Here is a 26,695-nt window from a genome sequence, read left to right on the forward strand (position 1 = left end):
CTTTAGGGAACACCTCTCAAAGATACAGATAATACGATAATAATATAGACTAAGTTTATATAGGCCCATATGCAGCTACTTGAGTACATCTTGCCTGGTTTTTTCAATCTTTGTTATTTTATAGGTAAAGGGTGCCTTTAGGTTATATGAATTTCTTCTGATAGAATTGATTTAAGAATTAGGAGAAGAGAGAGAGAGAGAGATCTCGAGAGAGAGAGAGAGAGAGAAAGAGAGAGGGAGAGAGAGTCGAGACAGAGAGAGAGAGAGAGAGAGAGAGAGAGAGAGAAAGAGAGAGGGAGAGAGAGTCGAGACAGAGAGAGAGACAGAGAGAGAGAGAGAGAGAGAGAGAGAGAGCGAGAGAGAGCGAGAGAGAGAGAGAGAGAGAGAGAGAGAGAGAGAGAGAATTAGGAATTAATAAGCCCTATTTCCTTTGTTCTGGTGCAAGTTGTCTACAAGGGACATGTATTTTGTAGACATATTTTCTTTGGTATAAGAACTAGACTGAAAATTAAACGAATTTGAAAGAACAGTAGTGCTCTCTGGTAAAATAAAGTAAAACAAAATAACACTTACAAGAGAATCTTTAGTAATAACAGGCTACACAAAATGCTTTGTGCTTTTATAAGTACACCATCACCAATATACTTACAATAATAATAGGCCTGCAGTGCATAGGCCTACCCACTAGCACACACTTTCACATATGAGTGCATGCAGACGCGCACATACACATGGAATTGTAATATAATTATGTGTACTTTTCATAGACAACAGCTGCAAATAGAACTTCATCATCTTTTTTCTTTTAAGTTTTTTAAAATACATACGTATATTTCAGAAACTTACAATCACTCTTGACTTAGCTTTAAAATAATACGTACATATAATATACCGTTTTTGATAGGCCATACACAATGTATTCCCATTAAATGTAGCTGCGTTTTCAAAACAACCCTCCTTTAGGCCTAGAGTCAAAGTAATAATATTCTTTTTTTGTTTGTTTTTTCTTCACTAACATACTGCCAGCAGTATGCATAGATACAGGTCCTAGAATCTAGATATTTTTATAAACCATTGGGTGGGGCTGCTCTGGTTGGTAGGCCTACTATTTTCTTGGGAGCTTCGTTGTTAGTTATTGATTTCCTCAATTTGATTATCCATAAATATAGACGCTATCCATATTGTAGTTGACCTCGTTTTCACTGGAAGCCACTATGGCTGCACTTCCTTCAAAGTCGAGACGCAAACATTCAATGTTCTTATTATTGTAGAATGCAACGGTCGCACGTGCGGACTGTGATTTATTTCTCCCGATTGTGCCATGGAGCAAGAGGAATTTGTGCCCGGTGCTTATTTATGCAACAACAAAATACCGGGGACAACTGCGGAACATATTCATCAAATGGAAATTTTTGACGATGATGGGGATTTGATAATTCACCGGGTGGACTCGGATCAAGTTGTTTACAGGCCTCACAGGAATAAAGTCAAGTTAATAGGAAAATACTTGATGGGAGATGTTCTAGGGGAGGGTTCATATGGCAAGGTGAAAGAACTGTTGGATACTGAAACACTCTGTAGAAGAGCTGTTAAAATTTTAAAGAAAAGAAAGCTGCGAAAGATACCCAATGGAGATCAAAATGTGCAAAGGTTGGTGTGTATGCTGCTGATGCTATTAGTACTATTACTATTATTATAAAAAGTAGAATCTAGCAGAAGAGACGGGTCCGAAGAGACAGATCTAGAATCTAGACTAGATCTAGATCTAGATCTAGAGCTGGAATCTAGATCTAGATGTAGACTAGATCTAGATCTCTATTCAAAGACGATGCATGTCAGTAACTTCAAAGGAAGGACTTCCGTAACGAGCGACCACCCAACAAACACAATTTAAATAAAGAAAAGACAAAGAGGAGACCTTCTAGCCTTCTCTAACCCAAACCCTACCCCTATCCCTCTAGATCTATACTACTTTTCTACTGTCTCATAGTGGTCGCAGGGAAGATTGAAGAATACCGGACCACTCGTACATTATTGCGCGAGAAAGTGGGGTAGGTGGGGCGGGTGGAGGAGGGGAGTGGGGGGGTTGATGGGGGTCTCCCCCCTGACAAAATTTTAATGAATAGATCTACCGGTCTGAGATTCTCCATTGAAAGATATTAAAAACGGGAACATTATGAATTCCTAAAGTTGAGACATAGGGCATAGGGCCTATAGATCTAGTCAAAGTCAGTCCGCTGGTCCGGTATTTTTCAATCTTACCATGGTCGCAGGTTATGGAAACATGAAGCTACAGCGAGCACCAAGCACATCTCTGTGATTGGCCCTAATATAGTAGATTAACGTATTTCCGCCATCTATATTTTTTGTCGTCTTCCTGGGCTTCCCTCGCCAGTTGACTAGCTCTATATCTCACCGTGGCACTCTCGCTTTGTTGCTTAGCGCATGATGGTCTACATCATTAAGTTTAATTTCCGACTGCTTGGGCTTGTATGTGTTTGTGTGTGTGTGTGTGTACAACTTTGAGGAGAAAGTAAATTTATGGAACAAGAATTGGTGTGATTGTAAATTATAAAAATACATAAATCAATTTTTTTTAAACCAACAAACACCGCAAGATCTAGTCAATGGTTACTGGCGAGGGAAACCCAACCCTTAAATTTACTTTCTCCTCTAATTTGTACACACAGCCCAGTCGGCGATGAAACCTAGTGACGTAGCCCATCGCGCGCTAAATGGCAAAGCGGGCCCGGCCCGCCACGGTGAGATCTAGTCAACTGGTGAGGGAAGCTCCGGAAGATGACAAAAATAGATGGCGGAATATATCATTATTGTCATCTATATTTGGGCCAATCACAGTGGTGTTACGTGCTCGCTGCAGTGTTAAAATGGAAGTCCTCCCTTCTCCAAATGGTCCAAAGGATCCACACAATTCAGTTTCACTTCTAAGCCCTAAGCTTAGCACAGAGAAGGCTCTCTGCTGGACCTAGCCGCCTAATGATTATAGTTTAACCCTGGTCCTGCGGGGGTCGGGTTTATGTTGCCCGATAAGCCTATTTCGGCACCTCTCCTTCGTTCCGGTCCTGTGTCAGTCCGGCTGCACTGAGTATCATCCCCGTTCCGCTCGGGTCCCACATTGGACCCACTTTCACGCACTGCTTGAGTTTGTGTGCGTTTGTGGCTTACTTCTAGAACCGCCTGCGTTTGTTCGTAACCAAGGCGTACGTTTCATTCGAAACACACCAAGTTGGTAGCTCTAGATGTCTGTGCAATGAAATTAGAACAAATTGACCCACTTAGACATCATGAGGAGCTCGAAAGGATAGTCAGGAAACAAGACTTTCATTTTTCTATACAATGTGACCAATATCTTTCAAATGAGCTTGATTTTGTATAAAATGATACTACCTCTACAGACCTAATAAAAATAAGCTTATTTGATACATTGATACTTTTGAATACAGTGGATGTCGCATTCAACGAGGTCACATTCAACGAGAAGTCGGCTCCAACGAGGCAGTCCTTAATCCCCAATTTTTTCCTCTATCTCTTTGTAAATGTACATCAGCTCCAACAAGATTACTAACGGACCAAAGTCGCTTTCAACGAGGTCACGATAACCAAATAAAAGCAATAGCGGCCCCAAAAGCGAAGAATTTTTCTCTTTTCTCTCAGTCTCACGCGAGGCACAAGGCCCATCCTCGATTCCTAACACATTGTATTGCTAAACCTAGTGTGCCTCCTAATATGAGCCTCAAAGCAAAGAGGATGTGCGGGGGTTAGCCTTCTATGGGAGGGGTGGGTGGGGTGGGGACGCGATGCGGACTGTGTGAAACTGGATGAACTCTGAATGGGTAGGTCTATATCGAGACATTCATCTTAAAAAATTTTCTTTTCTTTCCCTGATCAGAAAATCCATTCTCCCTCCTTTGCTTTATGTAGATCTAGGCCTAGATGTGAGAGGGTATGTTTCCACACTAGAAGTGTTACGGAAAAATAAATTTTAAAATGCAAAAATGACAGTCAGGACACAGCTCAAACACCTGTCAGTGATGCTGTTTGAGATTTTCGTCATCAGGGGGGACAACTGTTTTAATTGTACTGGTACATCGTGTAACATAATAACTTGTCTCTTTTTTGTTCTACTTAGCCTTATTCATGTTCAGCGAGAGGTCAGATCCAACGAGGACAACTAGCCGGTCTGGGCAACCTCGTTGAATGCGACACCCACTCTACCATTTTTATTTTAAGTACCTCGGAAGTAAATTCACAGAGGAGATCCGAAGGAAATATTATAAATGCAAGAAATTGCAAGATATTTTTTCCGTCGTTGGTCCCAGCAAAATTTTGAATTTTATGAAGGCCTTTATGGCAAATTGTAAAATGAAAACGTACTATTTAAAATTTTTATTGTTACTTAAAAGATTAAAAGAGTTGTTTTAAATCACATAATTTACACTGAATTTTAATATTTTAACATTTTAGCATTTTAGAATCAATTAGTTAACCAATCGTGCAACAAACTTTTGCGAAAGTAAACAACTTGTGTTTCGCGCGCTCATATGACCTTAGCAGTTGCGAGTGCCGTAAAACCCTATACTAATAATAATAATAATACAGAGGAGAGAAATTGAAACACGAGTACAAAAAGCCATAATGTTAGTTACTAGCTTACTCCACTACTGAAACATCTTAACACCCCCATGACAACAAAACTCAAAATAATCAACACCGTATTCATCCCATCACATCACATATCAATGCCAAACATGGACCACGAACAAGACATTGGAGCAAAGAATTACAACTTGTGAAATGCGTTGTCTTAGGAAAGCGGTAAACAAGACCAGGCGAGGCGAAATTAGCAACTCAATAATCAGAGAAATGGTGGGCACAAATGATGTCATGCATCACATGTACATCCAATATCAAAGAATCAAATGGTTCGGACATCTCATGCGATTACTAACACACCATCCAGCACAACGTGCTTACATAAAAAAAAAATTCCAATGGCAACAAGGCTAGAGGGGAACCGAGAAAGACCTGGATAGATGGAGTCAGGGAAACACTAACAACTCGTGGCATCTCCATTACCCAAGCTCTCTGGCTGGTGGGAGAGAGCATGTCTCTTTCTTCCCGTGACACCGAACAGGGTATTAGCGGCGGATAGAAGTAAATTTGAATACCATTGCGCAGGTGAAAAGAACAATTTGAGAACAAAACATTCGGAAATTGACCTACCTTTCTAACCCCATTGAATAACAACAAGAGCGTCTAAAAAAGTATTCAAATGGGCATAAAACTACTCGTAATGTCTTATCAGCTTATGAAAGGGGGTTATTCATGTGTTCGTAACACTTTATAAATAGAAAGCTATAAAAGATAAAGCGTTATTTTCATAATCGATTAACACACTCCCACGCTATTCATGGTGAAAACACACGTTTCCAGGTCTGCTCGCTGTACACCAACAGTACACGTTGAGTGACACCGGCGGCCTACCCGGAAGTCCAACGTAATAGATTGCTGATAAGATTCACATCTCAGCACAAGATGCAGGACAAAAGTTAAGGCTGTTCTTATTCCCAATCGATGTTGGGAATAACTACATATTTCTTATATATTTGCCTATTCCCAACCAGTGTTGGGAACTATTAAACACAGTCTGTACTGATAGTTCAGTCGTAATGTTGTATTATATTGGCGTGCACGTTGAAAAGTAAACAATGTGTTCATGCAATCCGTCGAGGAAAAAATGAAGTGTGCTGAACACTGGCCTGATGGTGAAAAAAAAAAAGACTTTTTAATGTCAGACAGTGTGAACTTCATTCATGCCTGATTGGTGATTGGTTTAGATATTATAAGTCCATCTTCTTATTTTATGACTTCACTCCCCCTACACCCACAATCCTCCCCCTAGATTTGTAAACCAGTCCTGGCACTAACTTCACTATGCTGACATCAAGCGAGGAAGCTACCAGAATACCAATTTTTAAGTCTGCTGTTTGACCTGGCCCGGGTTCGAACCCGCGACCTTATTCACCAAACACAAAAAGAAGCATCATGTGTGTGTGTGTGTATGGAAAATTTATGATAATAATAATCATAATAATATTGTTAGACAAAACTTATTCAGAGTGCTCTCGTGGTCTAGAGGTTAAGGTGTTTGCCTTTCATTCAATAGGTCCCGAGTTTGAATCCGGATAGCAACAGGAAATTTTTCTTCTCTAAGAAAATTGTCTCCTTTCACGACCTTTCCTGTTCTCTAGCAATGTTCTGTCATCTGCTTTCGTCTCCACTTTTTGCCCCCCCCCCCCTCACTTCCTTTGCCTCATCCTCTGGAATCCTGAATCTTTTTGCAGCCTTTCTACTGCTTCTCCTTGGCTCCTTCTTACTGCTGTCTTTTAGCCACACCCCTGATCTTATGGTAGGTAAGATCTACTCCTGGCCTTCTCGGACAAGGGCGAAAAATCTTGGTCTCGTGTGCAAGTTAAAGATCCCTTGGTGGTCCAAATTCGATGAGTAGGCTTCGGCCGCCAAGGGGCAAAATTCTAAATTTCCTACCAAATGAAAAATGTTTAATGTGTCCCACGTGCTCATATGAGCTTATTCAGTTGTGATGGTCGTAAAAACACTTACCAAAATTTTGTTATTAATTTAAGCTTTCAACTCCCTCTGACGAAGTATAGGCCTAGCTAAAGAGGGCGCACGCTGCGAATCAGACGGGTCACGTGACTACGTAAAGTCTCTCTGTATTGGTCTCTAGGCTAGCCTAAAAAAACATCGTTTGGGAATAGACAAATTCTTCTATTCCCAACACTGACAAATTCTACTCTATTCCCAACGCCGGATAGGAATAGACTATTCATTAGTTTAATTAATACATAGATCTATAGCATGTTGTCTTTTATACAATTGAACCTACCATGACAGCCACCTGTACAAACAGCCACTTTCCTTTCCCCCCTTGCAGTGTTTCTATTAATATAATTTCTTATTTCACTGTGTAAAACGGTCATCTCCCAATGCGGGTGTGGCCACCATATATTTTATCAATTAACATCAAAGGATACCTGTCTTAGATGACCACACAAATCAGGGTTCTCATTGTCCGATGTTTTGTATTGGCCCCTGTCGCTTTGGACGAGCCATCATATAATGATCAATAATCCAATAACATGTCATTATTGTTAGTACCTCCAACTGATTAAGGTGCATGGAACTTGTGACAAATGCGTCGCTTGTTTTCTAAGTTGCCTCCCCTCCTCCCATTTTTCAAAAGAAAAAATAACATTCTAATTAGTTTCACAGCAGTCCTAAGCCTGCAACCACCTCCGGGTGGGACCTCAGAAGGAATGGTTTGTTTTCATTATGATCCCTTCTGCCTAAAATGGCCACCTGTCTTACAACCACTTTTCTCCTTGACAATAGGTAGATGTCTTACACAGAGGTTCACCTGTACTTTCAAGTAGTCTCAGATTTTTGCTTGACTAATTACGCATGATCCATTACCAAAACTTACCCTGATATGTAAGGTAGATCTTTTGTAATTTCTTCTATGAGCCAATGTACTTTTGTGTAATTTAATCTCTTTGTCTCCATGTGCAAGTTGCATAATTCAAACTCAAACTAGCCCTAGCATGGGATTCATATATCAGATCAATAGAAGCTGGGTGTGTAAGACTTTTTACAATGCCAACTATGAAGTTTGATTTTTGAGGGAGTCATAATTACTCAATTATGCATTCACCCAAAAAAGAAATACTATGATGATGCATGTTTTCCACATTTCAATTTTCAAATTCATTTGCTGAAGTATTAATTTTTTGGTGCGACTTTTCCACTTCTCTTTGTTATATTTATACTAAATTTTGATGAGAAATTTATGTTGGCCTGTTTTGAAAAGCTTTAATACTGTTATATTCTGACTTGACAGTTTTTCTTTCCATTTTTTGTAAGTCATAATTTAGGTCTTGTTTTCATTCGAGAAGTTTAAATTATTTTGCCATGTATGAGCACAGCTTTCTTTTAATTCATTTATAATTCACATATTTCTTCGCCTGGACATTTACAGAGAAATCCAGCTACTAAAGCGACTGAGGCATCGTAATGTCATACGCCTATTTGAAGTGATGCACAATGAGGAAAAAGAGAAAATGTGAGTGTCTGTGCATCTTTGTGTTCTATAAGTTATTGTCATTTTAAAAAATTGTAACTTTTGAAAGATGGGGGTGTTCTTGAAGAAACATGTTTCTAAGACTAATGTAATGATACAGAATAATCTCTGTCTGTACTGTGCTTAGGAGGACTTGTGAAGGGTACATTTGTACTTTATTCAAGACCCTGTTGAGAAATCTTAACAATTTTCCTTTCCGAATCCTTACTATTGTCATTTTCCCTCTACTTCTTTTGTATGTTTGTCACACTCTTGTGACCCACTATTACTGGGGTGCCTTGATAGTAAAAGCAGACTTTGTGTTGTTGAAGCTAGAGAGGTGAGCAAAGTAAGTCTGATTCCCTGTAAGGACTTCTCTGTTGACATCCACCCCTTGGCGCTCATATGACTTTATTGCAAGCGCTGTAAAACCTCTACTAAAACTAAAAAACAATTTTAGCTTTCCTTGATGCTTGGTAGGAACATGTAACCCATTATTTTCTCACACTTCTTCCCCCCCCCCCCCCCCAGCCAATTTCCTTTATGGAGTTTATGATGCTTTATTAATTAACATTAACATCAAATAGAGTCAATATCACAATTAATGAAGCCCTTCAAAAGGCTGTTTCCAGGGCATATATGATAATGTACCTTTTGTACTATGATTCTGTTGGCTTGGACATGTGTGAGAGATGGAGGAGGAAGGTTTTTTCCCCAAGATTGTCCTTACGGGACATTTAGCCCCAAGTTGAAGATCCAGAAAATGATCATAGTTTTGTTTTATGCACATCTAGAAAAAGGACAGTGCAATGGAAAATAGACATCAAGACATGGAGAGAATTTTATTTAGGAACAAGAAAGAGAAATCTCTGATGCAGGTTAAAAATAGATTTTTCTGGCAGAGTAAGGTTTTAGAGAGGCTTCAGATGTCAAAAGAAAGATACAGGAAAGAAAAAGAGGAACTACTCTGAACTGTGGTTTTTACAATAAAGTCTCTGGTGGAGACTTCCGCTCCAACTCCAATATTGGGTTTCAATGCTACATAATTAGGCGGTGCAGCCCAACATTACAGACCTAGACCGTTTCATCCATGGTCTCTAAGAATCCATATAGTAGCCAAAGGTGATGATGATAATTCTTACTTTGATATTAGATGGTGCAATATTTGGTGTAAAGATTCTGAGGTTTACTCAATTGTTACCAGAACGAACATCACCTTGTGTAATTGCGTATAAATGCTTTAAAAGAGATTATTGTACAATCTTGTTTTATCTCGCTGTGAAAAGGTATAAAAGTGTCCATTTTTAACACTTTAGTCAATGAGAATTCTGTGAATGTACAAAACTTGACATACTTTTTTAAAAGTAAATCGAATTGAGGTGGCAGGTCTGGTTAGCTCAAAATAAAAAAAATTGTATCTACCAGTTTTACGAATTTAGTTAGACTCAGTGCCAAATGATCTGAGGTGTTATTCTTGAAATACACAACTTGTCCTAGGGACAGCAGCTGTCTGAAGTTAAACACTCATCTTTAAATTCCTAAAACCTCAAAACACTAATTTACTTGATATTTTACTTTGTAAGATGGGAATGGAAATGGAGGATCTGCATTGAGGCATGAGGGTCACTATAATTTTTATTTGTATATTTTTACGGATGTAGCATGAGTCTTTGAATTTCATGATGCAAGAAATTGTTGAAAATACCCCCCACCCCCACCCCCAACCTTATGTTATTGCTCTTTCACCCTGTCATATTTATAACAAAAAATAAGTGACTAGCGTATTACCCACAATAATGGGTAATGAGCAGTCCCTGTGCCTTATTTCAAGTCTCCAGGGCATGTAATTGAGATTGTAGGATATTCATGGCATACTGTCCTTGAAAAACACAATTCAGAGAAAATGGCTGTCAAAGTCGAAAATACAACAGATTCAGTACTTAGACACATTCTTGTGGAATTCAATGGAACAAAAACTTCTTCTAAAACAATATTTTGATCTAATTTTCAGTCAATGACTCAACACAATGTTTTCCTTTCTCCCGTTATTGAATTTGTTTTTACAATTTTTTTCTCGCCCTTCTTAATCACCTAATCTTTTTTTTTTTAAAGGATGTTTCATTACATGTTAATTGTGGATAAAAATGTGGGAAATTAATTCGCCTGTAAAAACAAGTTAATATAATGTTTGCTGGCATATGCTCATATTGTATCCGGTGTTGTATTTTTAGTTTCTCTTCTTCATTTTCATTCGTCAGGTACATGATTATGGAGTATTGTGCAAGTGAACTGCAAGAAATGTTAGAGAGTGTGCCTGAGAAAAAATTTCCAATCTGGCAAGCTCATGGGTAAGTAAGTGACTGTTTGTGTTACAATAACAATCGACTGTTGTTTCCCTTTCTTCTTTGGGAGAATGTGAGAGTATTTTATATAAAAATACATTTGTTTGTGGCTTCAAGCAGGCGGGCAGGTGGGACTTTTTACTGAAAACTGGGTGAAATTATCGTTTTTGAGGTTTTTGCACTATTGAATACCGTGTCTAGATACCGAATCCAGTATGTACTTTGCTGAAATACGTTTATTTCTAGGGAAAAAACCCCCATTTAATTACCCCCCCCCCACACACATGCACGCACACGCACACACACACACACACACACACACACACACACACACACACACACACACACACAGCAGCACTCCCTTTTTGCCCCGAAAAAAATCACAGTGCAAGCTGTTCTTTTTGGTTACAGACACAGCTTCTCCTGCATTTCCTACACAGGCATGTCACATATCATTTTAAAGGTTGTTATGAGTGAAAGTTTGTTAATAACAGAGATTTAGAACTTTATCTTCTAATCTTTAACAAGGATTTGTGAAAAATGGAAAGAATAACCATTTCCAAGTGATTATGTTAATCATTTAGCTGAAACACTTCTAAATAATATGTGTGAGAATGCATAGTAGCTAAATTTGTTAAAATGGAAACTGTTTATTCCTGTGAATTGAGACAAATTTTCATGTGAAACCCTCTCTGTAACATTCCAAATGAATGGAAATCGTATTGCCTTTCCAAGGAAAGTCGAAGGGCATGAGTATTGCTGCCGTAGAAAATTGACAATTTTGTATTTTCACAAAACAAATCTGTTTGTATATTTTGTTTTAAAGAATGAGAACACATCATGTGCTTGTTATGTTTAGTTGCTATAGCAGTCCCAATGTATTTTGTCTTAGCTTTGATCTTCGTCCAGTTGTCACATGTGTGGGGTATCATGGTGAAATCAGGTGTTCATCAAAATAAAATGAAGAAAAAAACATTTTTTGCCCATTGGCAATTTTTATTGATTTTTCTTTTTTAGGCTCAACACCTTTTATGTCCATTTTACACATTTCTGGGTGGCTTATACTGAAAAATGTTGATCAAAGGTTTTAAAAATGGAAATTTGCAGCTTTCAAAGACTCTCAAGCTTTGGAAGTCACCAAACTTTGGTGGCCATTTTCTCGCTAATTTTACCTCCACTACCCAGGCGTCCCCCACCTCCTTCAGTTGCATATATTTCGACTTCTTCTCAAGATAGATCAGGGTTTTTTTTCATCAAAAGCAAAGCAAATGAACAAGCTTTATGATGGTACTAATAACTCCACATGGCCAAAAATGATTAATGATTTCCTGATTCCACTGCGTCGTGACACATAGGTCTTGTTCTTTGTCTCAGTGGCTAGCTTAAATAAGGCTAGGCAAATAAAAGGTTCTAAAATTTAGAACCTGTCATTTGCCTAGCCTTTTATGAAATCTCTCTCATTGTATGTTATTGTTGTATGTTTTTCTTCTTTTTTTATTGAGATTCTCATCTGTGCAAACCTCTGATGGCTTTTATCTCTCTATTAAAATCCTACCATTATTATTTCCTCACCCCCACAGCCCCATGCTGCCATTCTTTAGGTATTTATGGCCTGGATTTTCAGTGCTTGGCTTCTTCCTGTGTGACTTAGTATTCATTTGTACTTATTTATGTAATATAATATATAAAATAATGTTTTGGTCTTGATTTAAAAAAAATTTTTAATTTTTTTTTCTGACAGAAGAAATAACAACCTTTTTGCCTCTGTTTCTTCCCAGTTAAGATTGCGGTTCTTGTGTATCGAGCTTGGATTTTTTTTTAGCAATAGAAGGTGACTTGTCATCTGTGGGTGCATTAGTGTTAAAAATATCTGGATTTATTTGTTTAGTTTATATTTCTGTTTTTGTGGATGGTCATTATAAACTACAATGTGACAAATTTGAGTTTTGAATCGTTTGCTTTTGATGCATCCTCAGCTATTTCCGCCAGCTAATAGATGGCCTTGAGTACCTACACAGCAATGGCATTGTGCACAAAGATATTAAACCTGGGAACCTTCTGGTCACCAATGATGAGACACTCAAAATTACAGATCTTGGCGTGGCAGAGGTAATAAAAGCTGATGGGACTCATAGGTTATTGTGTTTTCCGTGTTCTGTTTGGTCCTATACAAACTTTTTAGAGTTCAAGGACTTTACCTACAGGACCTGTCTTTTTTTCTGTCATTAGGTTGGGGTTTTCAGCAAATTCATGTAATAGACTTTGAATCAATACAGAATGTACTTATTAAATGCTTAATGATTACTGCTGGTTTGATGTCAAAATTTAAACAATAATCTGTGTGAATGTCAGGAGAAAGGTGCAGTTGTTCCTACTGACAAAAACTGAATCCCATCAAAAAATGATTCTTTAGCCATTTATCTACCAATGTTTACAAGAATTTGTGTTTATTTTACTCAAAAATAAATACAGTCAAACTTGCCCTGACGGACACCTCTATAAGACGGCCACCCGTACAAACGGACACTTTCCATTTCCCCCCTTGCGTTTTTTCTGTATAATTTAACTGTATAAAACGGTCACCTGTCCAACGCGGCCGCGGCACCATATTTTAACACACAACTCCTATCACACTAAACAATAACACCTGTCTAAGACGGCCACCTTAGTGACTCCATTACGTTTTGTCATACATGGTGCATTGGCCCCAGGCGTTGTGGGCGAGCCGTCATAATTCAATCACCTGTCGTTGTTGTTAGGTAGTCACTCCAACCGATCACGTTGTGTAGGCCCCTCCCACTGTTGACCAATAGCTACCAATTTTCAGCTGCTGGTGAGGCAAGCGTGTGATCCCTCATAACCCATAAGCCCTGCCCAAAACTCACACGCAAATCGTAAGTGAGATGAGTGGTCACTGTTTACCCAGTCTGTAACATAGTAACAAAGGACGTCAACATGAACTTGTGACAGAAGCGTCGCTCGTTCTCCGAGTGGTGGCGACCCATGTGCATGTTTTAACGTGGCACTCGGTCTTCCTCGTCTGATACATTTCATTTTATTGTCACCCTTGTGCAAAATCAGCAACAAAATAAAAATGACAAACAAAATACAAACCACTACCACCACCACCAACAACATCAAAAACAACAACAATGCGGCTACTTTCGATTGGGACCTCAGAATATGGGAATGGTTTGTTTTCTTCATCTTGATCAGTCCTGCCTAAGACGGCCACCTGTCTTATACGGCCACTTTTCTCGTTGACAATGGGTGGCCGTCTTACACAGGTTTGACTGTATATTTCTAAGGATGTTATTTGACACAGCCATATATTGTAATATTAAACATTTGTGAAAACATTTTCTATCTGAGTCTATATTTTGTGATGTTTCTATGGCTAACCCAATCACACTGATGCCCCTCACTTGGTTATATACCTTTGCTAAAATTCACGTGTTGATTTTCCATTTTCCATCAGGCCCTCGACAGGTTTGCGTGGAACGACGAGTGTCGCACCAGTCAGGGGTCACCTGCATTTCAGCCCCCTGAGATTGCAAATGGTCTTGGAACCTTTGCTGGGTTTAAAGTGGATGTGTGGTCAAGTGGAGTCACCCTGTAAGTATAATGAATGCCAGTCTCTTTTTTAAAATTTTAGCAATTCCCGGAATAAAGGGTTTATACTGACTTTTGTTACTTTTATATTTCGCTTTCTTCTCCTTTCAAACATGTGGTTTCAATTATTTTTAAAAATAAAACACCTTAACCTCTGAAGAAAGTTTCAGGTTTTTGCAGTATTTGTCCTTGTGTATTAAACTGTTTCTGTGAAAAGTAATGTTCAGTCACCTTCTTTCTATCTGAGTCTATCATATTGTCACCTGAGTGATGGGTAGTATATCATGTAAGCTTTGTCCTCCATCACACTCCGTTCATTATTACTGATGCTTATAACTTTGTCCTTTTTTTGTCTGGTCGGTTCAGCCAACCATTTTCACATCTTGTTTTGTTGACCTTGATGGTTCTTTCCTTCGAATTGTATGAGGATGATTTTATTAGTAAGGTTGTTTGATTGCATAATGAAGTTTGATGAATAAGCTGACAGGGATGGAGTGGGAATTACTAATCTGTTCATTAAAAGTTTGTGTTTTAAAGCATAGGTAATGGACCTGTAAGTCAAGAGTGCTATTTAAATGTTATCCCAACATTAATGTATTTCCTTTTTTGTCATTTGTTTTACAAAAGAGGTCATATGTAGTAATGGCTACCTCTCCATGTAATCCAAAAATTCAGTTTTGTTTTAATGACAGATAATAAGGTGGTGTCAGTCATTTAATCACTGTTTTATTTTCATTGAAGGTAAGAATTGTACATCATTCACTTGAAACCTATTTATAGTATTTCCAGACTTGATATATGAGGATTTCAGTTACAATCGTAATCCTTTTCTGTATTTTCAGGTATAATGTCACGACTGGAAAGTATCCTTTTGAAGGAGACACAATTTACAAATTGTTTGAGAACATCGGAAAGGGTGAATACAGTATACCAGAAGGTGTCTCGGACCAGCTCTCTGATTTGCTGAAAGGTCTGTACTTGTTTTTTGGGTTTTTTTTCACTTAGCAATGTGACTTTACCAAGTCCTTCACCCCACCCTTCTACTCCTGCTCCCAAGTTTTTACTGTTATTTCTTAGTCTTTTAATAGCAAATTTCATTTTTGCAGACATCACTTTTTACTGTTTGTTGCTTAAAAAGAGGCAGAAGAGACAGTGTGTCTAGTTTTATGTGACCACCCTGATTGATCTTAGGTATAAACATTTCTCAGATTAAAAATAAATAAATTGTAAGGTGTTTTAAAATGCCTGAAAATTTTGATTCCTTATTCCTTTTTTTATTTGACCAGGTATGCTGGCATATGAGTCTGAGGTTCGGTACTCACTGATGCAGATCAGACAACATCCGTAAGTAGCCCTTTCTAACAGATGTCATGTATTTCTGTGGCAAAAAAAGAAAGAATGAAATAGTGTGGCAAGAGTTGTGCTTTTTTTTTTTTACTTCTGTGCAACACAGGTCAAAATCATATGTGGCAAGACTGAAATCTTCTTATTAATTTTTTAAAAAATTTCTAGAAGAGAACTATATAGAATAAAGGCTGTCTTGTTGAGTGCTTTATGAGCTGTCCTGTTAGGTCAACTCATTGTACCTGTTTTCTGTGTGACCATGGTCATAATTTCTTCTTGCTGAATTGAGGCTGACTCTTAGAGCTCCTAGGGCCAAAACCATGGTAGCTTGCTGTGAACTAAAAAAGGTTCATCAGCAACTTTTGACAGTTTCCTGGACTTAAGTAAAAAGATGACATTTGTAGGTCCGCTACTTTTGTCTTTTAAAGTGAAATGCAGCAGGACTCATTATCTTATAACATATATGACTTTTTACTGTATGTCTAGAATGAATCGTAAAATTCCAAGGATAGAGCGCATATGAGGGCTAATAGGACAATACATCACGTTATGATTTAATGATTCAGTTCATTTCACTTTAGTTTACCACACTTTTCTCTCTTTTGGCTCCCAGTGGGTGATTAGTGGGTGCTCTGGTGTGGTTTGCTTCTTTATTCCTATCAAACATCGTACTTATCTCTCCTCCTTTGTATTTGTTACTCTTTTAAACACCTCTAATCTTCGGCCCTTATATGACCCTATTGTGTTGCAAGTGCCATAAAACTCTTTCTAAAACTAAAACTTTTGGCTCCCTAGCTGGTTCATCAAGCAGCACCCTCGCATGCTGGATCGTGTGTTGATTCCCCCACGCCTTGATACCCCCGAGGATGTGCTGCGCTCTATGACTGTGATTCCTTGCCTCAACACCATGCACTATGGGGATGAAGATGATGACGATGATGATGAGGAAGATGAAAATGTTACCTTGATGGCTATCTCTCAGAACCAGAACTACTTGGATGACGATGCTCTCATGAACAATGGTAAGTAGGTTGTATGACGCAAGATAAGAATTTTTTAACATGGTCCTCATCATCAATTGCCTCTCATTTCTTGTCATAAGTCAGATTATATTTGCTTGATATCACCAAGATATTCATCAGGTAGGATATTCAATATAGTTTTGTTTACCTTACTAGTAAGTCGAAGATGCCTTTGGAAGACATTTTTGGTGACCTCCCCCTTTCTGATGGTATACATAGTGAGTCTGTGTTAAGTGGAAACACGATTCATTCTCATGGACACATAATAATAATAATAGATAGCATTTGTATTGCGTAAATCCCTGCCCAACAGCAAGCTCTATGCGCTTCACAATCTATACTATTACCCCAGCAGACCTGAGAGCATTATGAAACAACCTCAACTTCCTGGGAAGCATACAATGCAAGCAGCCATTTATAGGTGCTAAAACACTAACATGCTGAAAAGGTCTTTCACTGTCTATGGCCGGGTACCCATTTTCACCTGGAAAATTTGTGTAAAGCGCCTTTCCCAAGGACACACTGTCGGGCCCGCGGTTCGAACCCGCGAACACGTTACCTTACGATTACGAGTCCAGTAGCCTAACCACTAGGCCACCGACGCCACATTTGTGCACATATATGCTGACATATACTACTCAAATCCATATTTAGGAAGAACTCTCTTACAAGCTTTTATGCATTCACAACTTCTTTTTATTTAATTACAATAATTTGTAAAAATTATAGATCATGTGCAGTGTATTATATATGTGTGTGGCTCTTAGGAAATCCACCGGCGAGTGAACATTTTGGAAACTATCATTTTTGTGTATTTAGAAAGTTTCTCTCTTGAGCATTTTTCACTTTGGACTTTGGATTTTCCTGGGGGAGGGGGGAACAACTTATTTTTACTGTCTGTTTTTTTTTAAACGTCAATTTCTTTTAATTACAATTGTTATTTTAAACTTCCTTAAACTTCCTCTTGTCATTTTAACCAGTAGCGTGAACACCATCATGTTTACCTTCCTGAACCAAATTGTGTGCAATTAGTATAACCTCAGATTTTTTCCACAAGACATGATCACACATTTGAGGGTTTGTTGTCTTTTGCTTCATTTACACATAATGTGAGTATGACTATTTTTCCAAATGCAACTATAATATGGGACAGACTCTCTCAACATCCAAACATTTAAGTGTGTGAGCACACCAGAAACCCATAATGTTGCCCGATGCAAGATTTGTTATTTAGTTTTAGTAGAGGTTTTACGGCGCTCGCAACTGCATAAGGTCATATGAGCGCCAGAAGATTAGAGCTGTTACAAGAGAGAGTAACAAACATCAAAAAGAAGAGGGGGAGATTAGGACGATATGTGTTTGATAGGAAAGAAGAAGCAAACCACACCAGAGCACCCGCCAATCACCCACAGATTTGTTATTGTAGTAACTTGGCTAGTAACGGTGGAGTTTTCCTTAAAAAGTATAGTGTTTGGATTTGGCTGGCCATTATTCAAAGACTTATCATAAGTTGCACTGTACCTTTTAAAATGTCAACTTGAAGCACACGCGGGTGAGGACTGGTGTTGGGGATGGCTTTTTTGAGTATCTTGGTTTTGGGGTCAAGTTAGCACTACATGCTAATGTACCTGTTTGCCCAAAAGTGAGAAGATGAACTTACACATGAAAGCCTATGAAACTTGTCATTTTGAACTAATGCACAACCTGCCAGTTTGAGTAAATGCAAAAAGAGGGCAAAAACAGGAATTCCTGTTACATTCCTGCGATGTTGTTCTGTAATTCAATTTTTGCAAATTGTTTCACTCATCCATTTTTAGTTTCACCTTTCCTGTAAAGGAGAGTGTAATATCTTTCCAGTTCTAGCATGATTTAGAGTTAAGATTTGTTGATGTTGGAAATGTTTCTTTCACATGTTTAACAATTTTAAAAAATAAATTTGTATTTAGTTTCAGACCACGTGGTACCATCAGGCAGTATGGATAGACAAAATGCAGCTGTTGATGACATAGAGGATGAGCCACCTCAAGCTGAGGCTGCGGATGGGACTAAACATTGTATTCCGAAACGCAAGAAGAGCAAGAAAAACAAGTTCTCGGGTTGCAAACAGTCCTGACGTCTGTGTTTCGTCTTCTACCGTAGTTCTCTTTGTTACCTCAAGAGTTCTCAGCTCTGGGAAAAAGTTCCCAATTTTATAGAAAAAAAAGTTGGCGCTGTTGTCCCGGTTTTTCTAAACCAGTCACAAATGATGGAATATCCCAGGACTGGGCATTTGGTAAAGGAGCATGTATATAGTGTGGAGGAACGTATTGTTAAGGGGGCAGATCTACAAGAGGAGGAGGTTTCTAAACATTTTGCGATTTCCTTTGATCACATGGAAAAATTATATACTTGGGGCAAGGAGAGAGCACCTTTGAAAAGTTCAGAAATTTTATTTGAAAATCTCCCCTCTTCAGGAGTATTTCATTGCTGTTGAAACAAAAATATCCACAATTTTTTCCTACTTGTACTGTGTAGCAGGTTCTAATGGAGTTATTCATTTTCTTGCAGCTTCGATGATTTGTAGAGGGAAATATGAATTCTGACAAAGAAGCAGTTTCAGAAAAGGATGGAAGTTTTTTTAATGAAAACCCCAACCATTGCCTCTTGGCCTGTGATATTTGCATTTATCTCTGCTCTTATGCCACACTTTGCTGATTATGATTTGTTGACTTTTATTCACAATATATCTTTTCCATTGGAAGGGGCATGCTCAGAATAAGTGTGTTTTCTTTCACATCGTTATTGAATACTGTTTTCTAACATGATGTTCACTACTTTTGGAGGTTGTGCCTCTGATATTGTTGGCATTGGGTTTGTTTTTAGTCTTGAAAATTGTCAAGCTTTGTCAAAGGGACACCATCTTTTTCAAAGTGAATGACTGCTGCCATAGTTAAGTAACATAAGGTTAAAAAACAATGCTATTCCAGGTGATTTCACTTGTATGCAGTTGTGCAAGGAACATTTGGAGGAGCGACCGCCTACATTTGTTATCACTCACGTTGCCACATAGAGCCTTGTGGGTTGCAGTGAATGAATCAAATGATGTCTGTCTTGTAAAGTTTTTCTCATCATCACTAAATTTATGGCTTAGTCCATTGGATATTTGTGCATTGAGCATGATGGAAAATTGATCTTCGTTCCTTCTTTGCTTACTGGAGGTGCATTTCCCTTTGAGAATGAAATGTGCACATCCTTTATAAGCTATTGTAATGGGCAATTGTGTTTGTTGACAGTTTTCTCAAACTTGTGTCTTTGTTATTTTCTTCCCACTGCTTGTTCTTCAAGCGTTCTTGTTTCTCTTTCAGCTTACACTTGGTTGGACTTAGAGTTAGGCCTCTTTTTGTGTACTTTGACATAAATACATATTCTCTTTGTAATCATCAATGCACTGTGTTGTTCTACAAAATGTGTATCATCTCTTTACTCTCCCTCCCAAGAACATTTTGTGATTACTCTTGCTCACCTTTGGTCAGTAAATCAACATAGTTTCGATTTCATCTCAGTGAATAATAAATCTAAGAGCAATTTTTCCCAATTCCTCTCTATCTCTCTCTATGTATATATATATATACAAATATATTCATGTACAATAATGCTTGGGTTGTGAACCTGTTCCATTATATTCTCAGATAGTAAACAAAAACGTTTTAGTCAGAGCAATCGCATAATTACACATAGTTTTTACTCAAAGATAAAGTTATTTACAGGTATAGATAAATTAAATATATTCGCAGTTGACACACATGTTATTAAATATAGAGGGAAAGCACTCCCATGAAGCTGAGAGTTCCGGCCATTCTCCTAATTTTGTTATTGTTATGATCTCCAACACAATCCCTCCTCCAATCCCCCGAGGTTAGTTGTACAAAACCACAGCCACATTCACACACATGCATGCACACAATATGAGCTTCTTTTCAACCTCGCCTAGCCCCCCGTTATATGTGTTTGAAGCTTTTTGCAGTGTTTCTCCACGTACGCATAGGATAAAACATATATGTTCAAGTCCTACCAAAGTTGTACCATGGTCTTTCTGTAGCCTCCCTGGTGTTGTACATGTTGCTTTCCCTCTGTAGCTCTTACTCTTATGCTTGCTGCTGATCTGTGTCCTGTGTTGAGATCCATGGAGTTGGACTGGAGATGAAATGCTAGCTGGTGTTTCAATTTTTTTTTGGGGTGGGGGTAGTTTTAGGCCACAGTGCTCATGATTGCTCACTAGTGACCACTGCTATTTACTTTGCTTTTTATTGATTTAAAGTAAATTTCCTCTTCTATGTTTACACGTTTTCATGCTTCTGCTTATAGGCGGTGCCCATTGGAAGATCGGTTCTGTTTGGTTCGGTTTTTGGCAGCTTCAGTGCACACTACAAATAGACCCCTGCCTCAGACGGATCACCTGACTTGCGGCCTTGAAAACAAACGCGTTTGTTTTTTAAGTACATCATCAGTTTTGTTGGTTTGTGCCACGATGGTAGCTTTTGCCCTTCCCATGGAGGAAAATCTGGCTAGCCCGCGATGACCAAACCGAGTGAACCGAACCTGTCAGTGGGCACTGTTTATCAGCACTATACAAAAAAAAAGAGAATTTGACTGGAAAATTTCATGATTGCAAATTTGGCACTATGTGATTTTTAAATTGATGCTTGGGCAGAGCTACTTGTATGTTTGTACATATGCACTTGAAATTATTCCTTTTTTCCAAATCATTTGTGCCATGAGTATGTTTATCATGACCCATAAGTGTTTTGTATATCTGTGTGTGTGAAAATTTAGAGGGGCTATTGACTAATTTTTCATCCATTTTAATGATATAAAAGCCTACTTGCACAGAGGAGGCTCCCAGCCCCTTTTTAATGTGACAGACCCTTTGTCAAGCTAATTATTCCCTGAGTAGATAATCAACAAATTCATAAATGTATACTTTTTCCACGTTTGGCAAGCAATTACATTTCTGATAGTTCTTTGAGGCTGTGTTTTATCATACACGTAATCTAGTGGTTTTGATGCAGACACATAAATTGTACTGTCTGAGAGCAGCATTCAGATTACACCCTTGTGTCTTCATTATTATGAATATTTTTACTCTCAATAATGACTGTCACCTCAAACAGTTGAGTTTTTGTGTGTGTGTGTGTGTGGTTTTTGTGTATCAAGGACACTGTCATCTCTGACATATTACGTGTTGTATGACCTTGTACTTTCTCCAATGATTGCCATGCACAAAGGAAGTGTCGTCATCAATGGTAACTGTGCTTTATGAAATTGTGTCACCCTCGATGATTGAGCTTTGTGAAGCTTTATCACCACGTTTACTGTTTCATTCATTGTGCCGTGTTGTGTAATAAGATTTAGTCCTCTGAGGATTGGTCTTTTTCCTGAGAGTGGAGCACTTTCAATGAATGCATTCTTTTTTTGTTTGTGTTAATTCCTGTGTCTACTTGGATTTATTAAAGAAAACCCCATGTTTCAAACATATAGTTGAGTAACACGCACATGAGAGCGTTCCATCTTAAATGAAAGTGTCTTTTTTTCTATGACAGTCTCCCCTCCCCCTTCCCCTCTCTTTTGTATGGTGGTGCAGTGTGTTATTGTAACTGGACCGCCCATAATGTTACTTCTGTTCATAAGATAGCATCACATTTGATGACTGTTGTATAACACTGCAGCAACATGCATTGACTAAAGATGCTGACTGTGATATGTCCAATACTGTAATACTGTTGGCACAAAGATTTTGTAAAGAATTATTTCCCAACTGCTTTTTAAAATGGGCTCTGTTACTACTCTGTCTCTGTGTTGCTTTTCCCCTCTCTCTACCAGTTACCAGTTTTCGTCTCACTTACATCTATAATGCTGTACAATGCTTTTTATTTTATTATTATTTTTTTTTTGGGGGGGGGGGGGGGGATGGGGGTAGGTGCTGAAATGTACCCTGCTCTGTATGACTGAGGCTAGTGTAATAATACTATTTCTATTTCAGATGTTGCACATAATAAATGATCTTGTGTCTTTGTACAAAAATTCTTCCTTGTATTTTTAAACTGTAGCTGCTGAAGTTGTCTTTTCATCTATTAAGAGATTCATGCCACATGGAAATATGAGGATGGTTTGTGTCTTTTTTCCTTGTCTGTTGTTAATTTAATTTTTACGCCCAGTTTGTCGCAGGAAAAATGCTTAACTCAGTTTGATTTTGCTTTACAGGGTGAGCAAGAAATATTGGAGTAACTCATGTTTCTTGCGATAGGGTTGAATTGAAGAACAATGTTGTGAAGTAAAAATCATAAAGTATCTTTATACATGGCAGTGGCTGTTTAAAAAAAAGATTAATATTTATGTAGAAACATGGTGTTGTATTTTTTAAAGATGGACACAATTAAGTTCAAAAGTTGATCACTTCAGCCAGAAAGCCAAAAATCTACCTTTGCATGGTCATTTAGGATTTTAGTAACATTTTCATATTTGGCAAAGTATTTCTCCTCGTGTGAAATTGATATATTTTTCTTTTCGGCTTCTTTTCATATCTGGACCTTGGTGGTGTGTATAGTGAAGAATATTATCTTTTGACGGGGGGGGGGGGGGGGTTATGGTACTACACATTAGGTTTAGCCATTGCCTCTCTCTTTCATGAATCATCCTTAATAATCATCTTCCTGAGCTGCTGCTGGTGTAGCCAAAAAGTTGTAATTTGCCGCCCTGGAAGAAGATTCATACTTTATAATGCCTCGAGTTATACGCTTTCGGATGGTCAGACGTCAGAAAAGCAACTCCATTTAAAACTGGCTGTACATGATTTCAAGATACTTATATGTATATTATTTTCTTGACTTCTCATTGAGAGGATAGCAATGCGTGATGTAAAATGAATTCTTGGAATAATACCGTCATATCCTAAGTTATGAATATAAGTCATGTGATTTTGAACGCCGTGGACTAGTTAAAGGATAAGTGGGGCATTCTTGTCTTACTGAGGTTTACTTTTAGTTCCTGTTTTGTTTGTTTGGTAGGGGTGTTTTATTGTCAAAGTATTTGATTACATTCTATTGCTCTGATATAAGGGGCCATTATCACTTTTCTGAAGTGTATGAATTAAATTTTAATGTTTTGTGTCTTTATGTTTTGAAGTTTGAATGAAATGTTGAAAACATTTGGTCTCAGTTCTGTTGAAGTTATCAAAGATTTGTTTATTTGTTCACTGACTTAGTTGTTAACAGTAACATTGTACTTGTTAACTTCTCATGTTTTATCTTCATAGTATTCCACGTAATGAAAATTATCAGTTTCACTGTTGGGGGTGGTCAGTCTTTGGACCCACACTTTTTGTGAAGGGCTTTGCTCCAGCTATGAGGGCTCCATTTCTTTTTGTCCCCCGCTGTTTTTTCTCCAGTTTTTCAAGTGTTTTGGTGGGTGCTGAATGCCAAAAAAAAAAATTGTTTGGAGTTTTTCTGTCTCACAGTCATGGTGAGAAGAAGTGTACTAATTGTTGTTAGTGGTAGACCATATATGAATATATTGCTAAAACTTAAAGAATATGTAGTCTGGGTAAAGTGTTTTCTTGACAACAAGGTAATCGTACTTGTACATGATTTGAAGCTCCAAGTCCGAGGGTAGTTTTCTTTAAATGCCATAGCCACAGCATACCGCAACTGTACAAACACATTTTCTGGTCCATGGGGCGGTACATTGTTCAGATGATTTACTGATCAGTGCATGCACTGAGACTTGCACCAAGGATAGTGAAGTCCCACAGAGGAAGATGTTGCACAAACTGTTTTGGCATTGTGCAGGGTGTTTACAGTTGAATAGGCGCCTTCAGGCTTGTTGACCATTGTTCTAACTCTCCTGACACTATTTGTTTGTTCATATTTGGGGGATATATTCATTCTGAGCGCTCATATGACCTTATGCAGTTGCGAGCGCCGTAAAACCCCACACTAAAAAAAAATTCATTCTGTAAGTTTTTATTTCATTTTATTGATTTTTTTTACAAATGAGATGGCAAATGTATTGACTTACGTACTTGACCATTCATTACATGATGAGCTGTGTATCCACAGATTTTGATATGTGTGGATAGAATGTTCTTTGTGGAATGGTGGTAGTAATGTCAAAGGCGCGAGCTGACATTGCAGTGTGTACTTAAATCTACAAAGAGATAAGGCTAAAAGCTAATTTGTAACTGGGGAAGAGTGGCAAAGAGACTTTTATTGTCCAACACAGCTCAGAATGCAGAGATGGAAATGACCTGAAGGACATGAGTAGATTGCTGATAAACCCAGAGAGTGTTACTGTTACTATTATGTGAAAAAGGATTTGCTGATTATGATTTACGAATTGTTCATCTTTTAGCTTTCCATGAACTTCTCAGTTGTGCAAACAGGACAGTGCCTGCAAATACAATTATGTACTATTTTGAATTTTTGAACGTGAGTTTTGTGTGAACTTTTCAACTGTATGTAATTAGGTGATTGTTTTTGAGCAGGAACTACTGTGGTAAGAAAGCTGTTGGCGATGTGTGTGTAGTTCGTGGTCTAAATTTGAAAATGTCAATGAAATGAAGTTTGACACATTCCTTTGTGTGGTTTTGGTCATGGTTGCCTGGCAGAGAGATTTAACACACAAGTCAAGCAAAGGCCGTGATATTGTGAGATGGGTCTCTACGCTATTTTTGCAAGCGCATGTGCGGTTAAAGAAACAGTAGGCGCTCCATTAGCTCAGCTTGTTTCATGCTTCACTACAATGCGGATGGCCCTGGTTCGAGTTTCAGACTAGGTCTTCCTGAACTCGGGTCGTTATGTGGAGTTTTCATGGCTGTCAGCCCATTTGGCTAGATCCTATTGGAGACACATTAATTTTGTAGATTCCACCTCTCGAATAACCTAAGTGTTGACAGGGGTGTTAAACCCTTATGCTTACTTACTAATGAAACGGTTCCAGTGGCAAATGTAGATTTATAAAACATTTTTTTATAAAAATAAAAATCAAGATAATTATTCAATCAAAAAGATTTTCTATTCATAGTGATATCATACCTAATGGTGTCTTCTTGCAAAGTTTCCGCTATTTTAGTTTTATTTAGTAAACAAAAAAGAACTTTAGGCAAAAAACTATCAGTGCTATTAAATAATCCTTTTTTTTTTCCAATTCAAACACATTTTGAAAGTGAAAGGTACTTGCTTTGGTGGGGGGGAGGGGTATAAATCATCTAATTAACTAATTAGCCCCCCCCCAAATATAAGCTTTACCAGTGTTTCTTACTTTCATGTCGCAGTTTGGCTCTTCTCTGTCTAATGCCCTGAGTTTCCCAAGTTGGGAGAACATTTTTATCGAGTATCTCTGTCTTTCTACTGAGATGGTGTATCCCTCTCAGCCCGGGGTGGCCCTGACAGGCATGTTTGGAAGCTATCTACCTGAATGATCTAAATTGTGTCGATGAGGACATTAAAACACCTGCATTAAAAATTATATGTATATATTTTTTCTGCACTAAAACACACCTGCAAACAAGTGTTTGTAAATTTGGCCTTTTTTTTACCAGCATATACCGTAAACATGTTCCAAGAAGCTAGATTTACTGCTCCTGTCTCTTTTTCTATTGCTGAATCAGACAGCGAGTTCCATTTCTCTAGTAGGCTACATGTATTATACTATACAGCCCTTTGCAGATGCTGGTTGGACGTAAATAATATCTTTGTATTGAACAGTATCAAAAACAAACAAGAGTAGACCCCTCTTAGAATGTATGGTCTTTAGCACTTAAATGAAGACAAAATAAATAAGTGTTGTGAGCATGTGTATTGTTTCTGCAACGTTTTATATAATTGATTCATTGCAGTAGAAATAATGGACAAACAGTTCACTGTGAGTCGATTGTGCGGAAGGATTAAAATTAAAAAAAAACTCTGTTGATGCTACACAGGCAATACTTCGCCTACGAGTTTTTACATGATAAATATTTAATAGTTTGTACATTCATATAATTATGAATAAATTGATATTTCGTGGAATTGTTGCATCTTCTTTGTTTTTTAGTTTTTTTTTCTCTTTAGCAAATTTGTAAGGGTAGATCAAATTAAAAACATTTTTTGGGGTAAGTGTTTTATGGAGCTCGGAGCTGCATAAGGTCATATGAGTGTGTGGGACAAACCACAAATTTTCAGTTGGTAGGAAATTTTAAATTT

At 38.0% G+C, this 26,695-nt stretch overlaps 1 protein-coding gene across 1 annotated transcript; it reads left to right on the forward strand.

The window, feature by feature from the left end:
• The first annotated feature begins 1,174 nt into the window (after positions 1-1,174).
• LOC101851112 (serine/threonine-protein kinase STK11) lies at positions 1,175-20,225 on the forward strand. Its single transcript, XM_005094989.3, has 9 exons — positions 1,175-1,650; positions 8,078-8,161; positions 10,417-10,506; positions 12,477-12,609; positions 13,979-14,115; positions 14,955-15,082; positions 15,399-15,456; positions 16,252-16,478; positions 18,425-20,225. Exons 1-9 carry the CDS (start codon positions 1,322-1,324, stop codon positions 18,589-18,591), a joined length of 1,353 nt encoding a protein of 450 aa, XP_005095046.1. The 5' UTR covers positions 1,175-1,321; the 3' UTR covers positions 18,592-20,225.
• Positions 20,226-26,695: the final 6,470 nt, after the last annotated feature.

Source organism: Aplysia californica, unplaced genomic scaffold, assembly GCF_000002075.1.
Source record: "Aplysia californica isolate F4 #8 unplaced genomic scaffold, AplCal3.0 scaffold00093, whole genome shotgun sequence".
Taxonomy (NCBI): Eukaryota; Metazoa; Mollusca; class Gastropoda; order Aplysiida; family Aplysiidae; genus Aplysia; species Aplysia californica.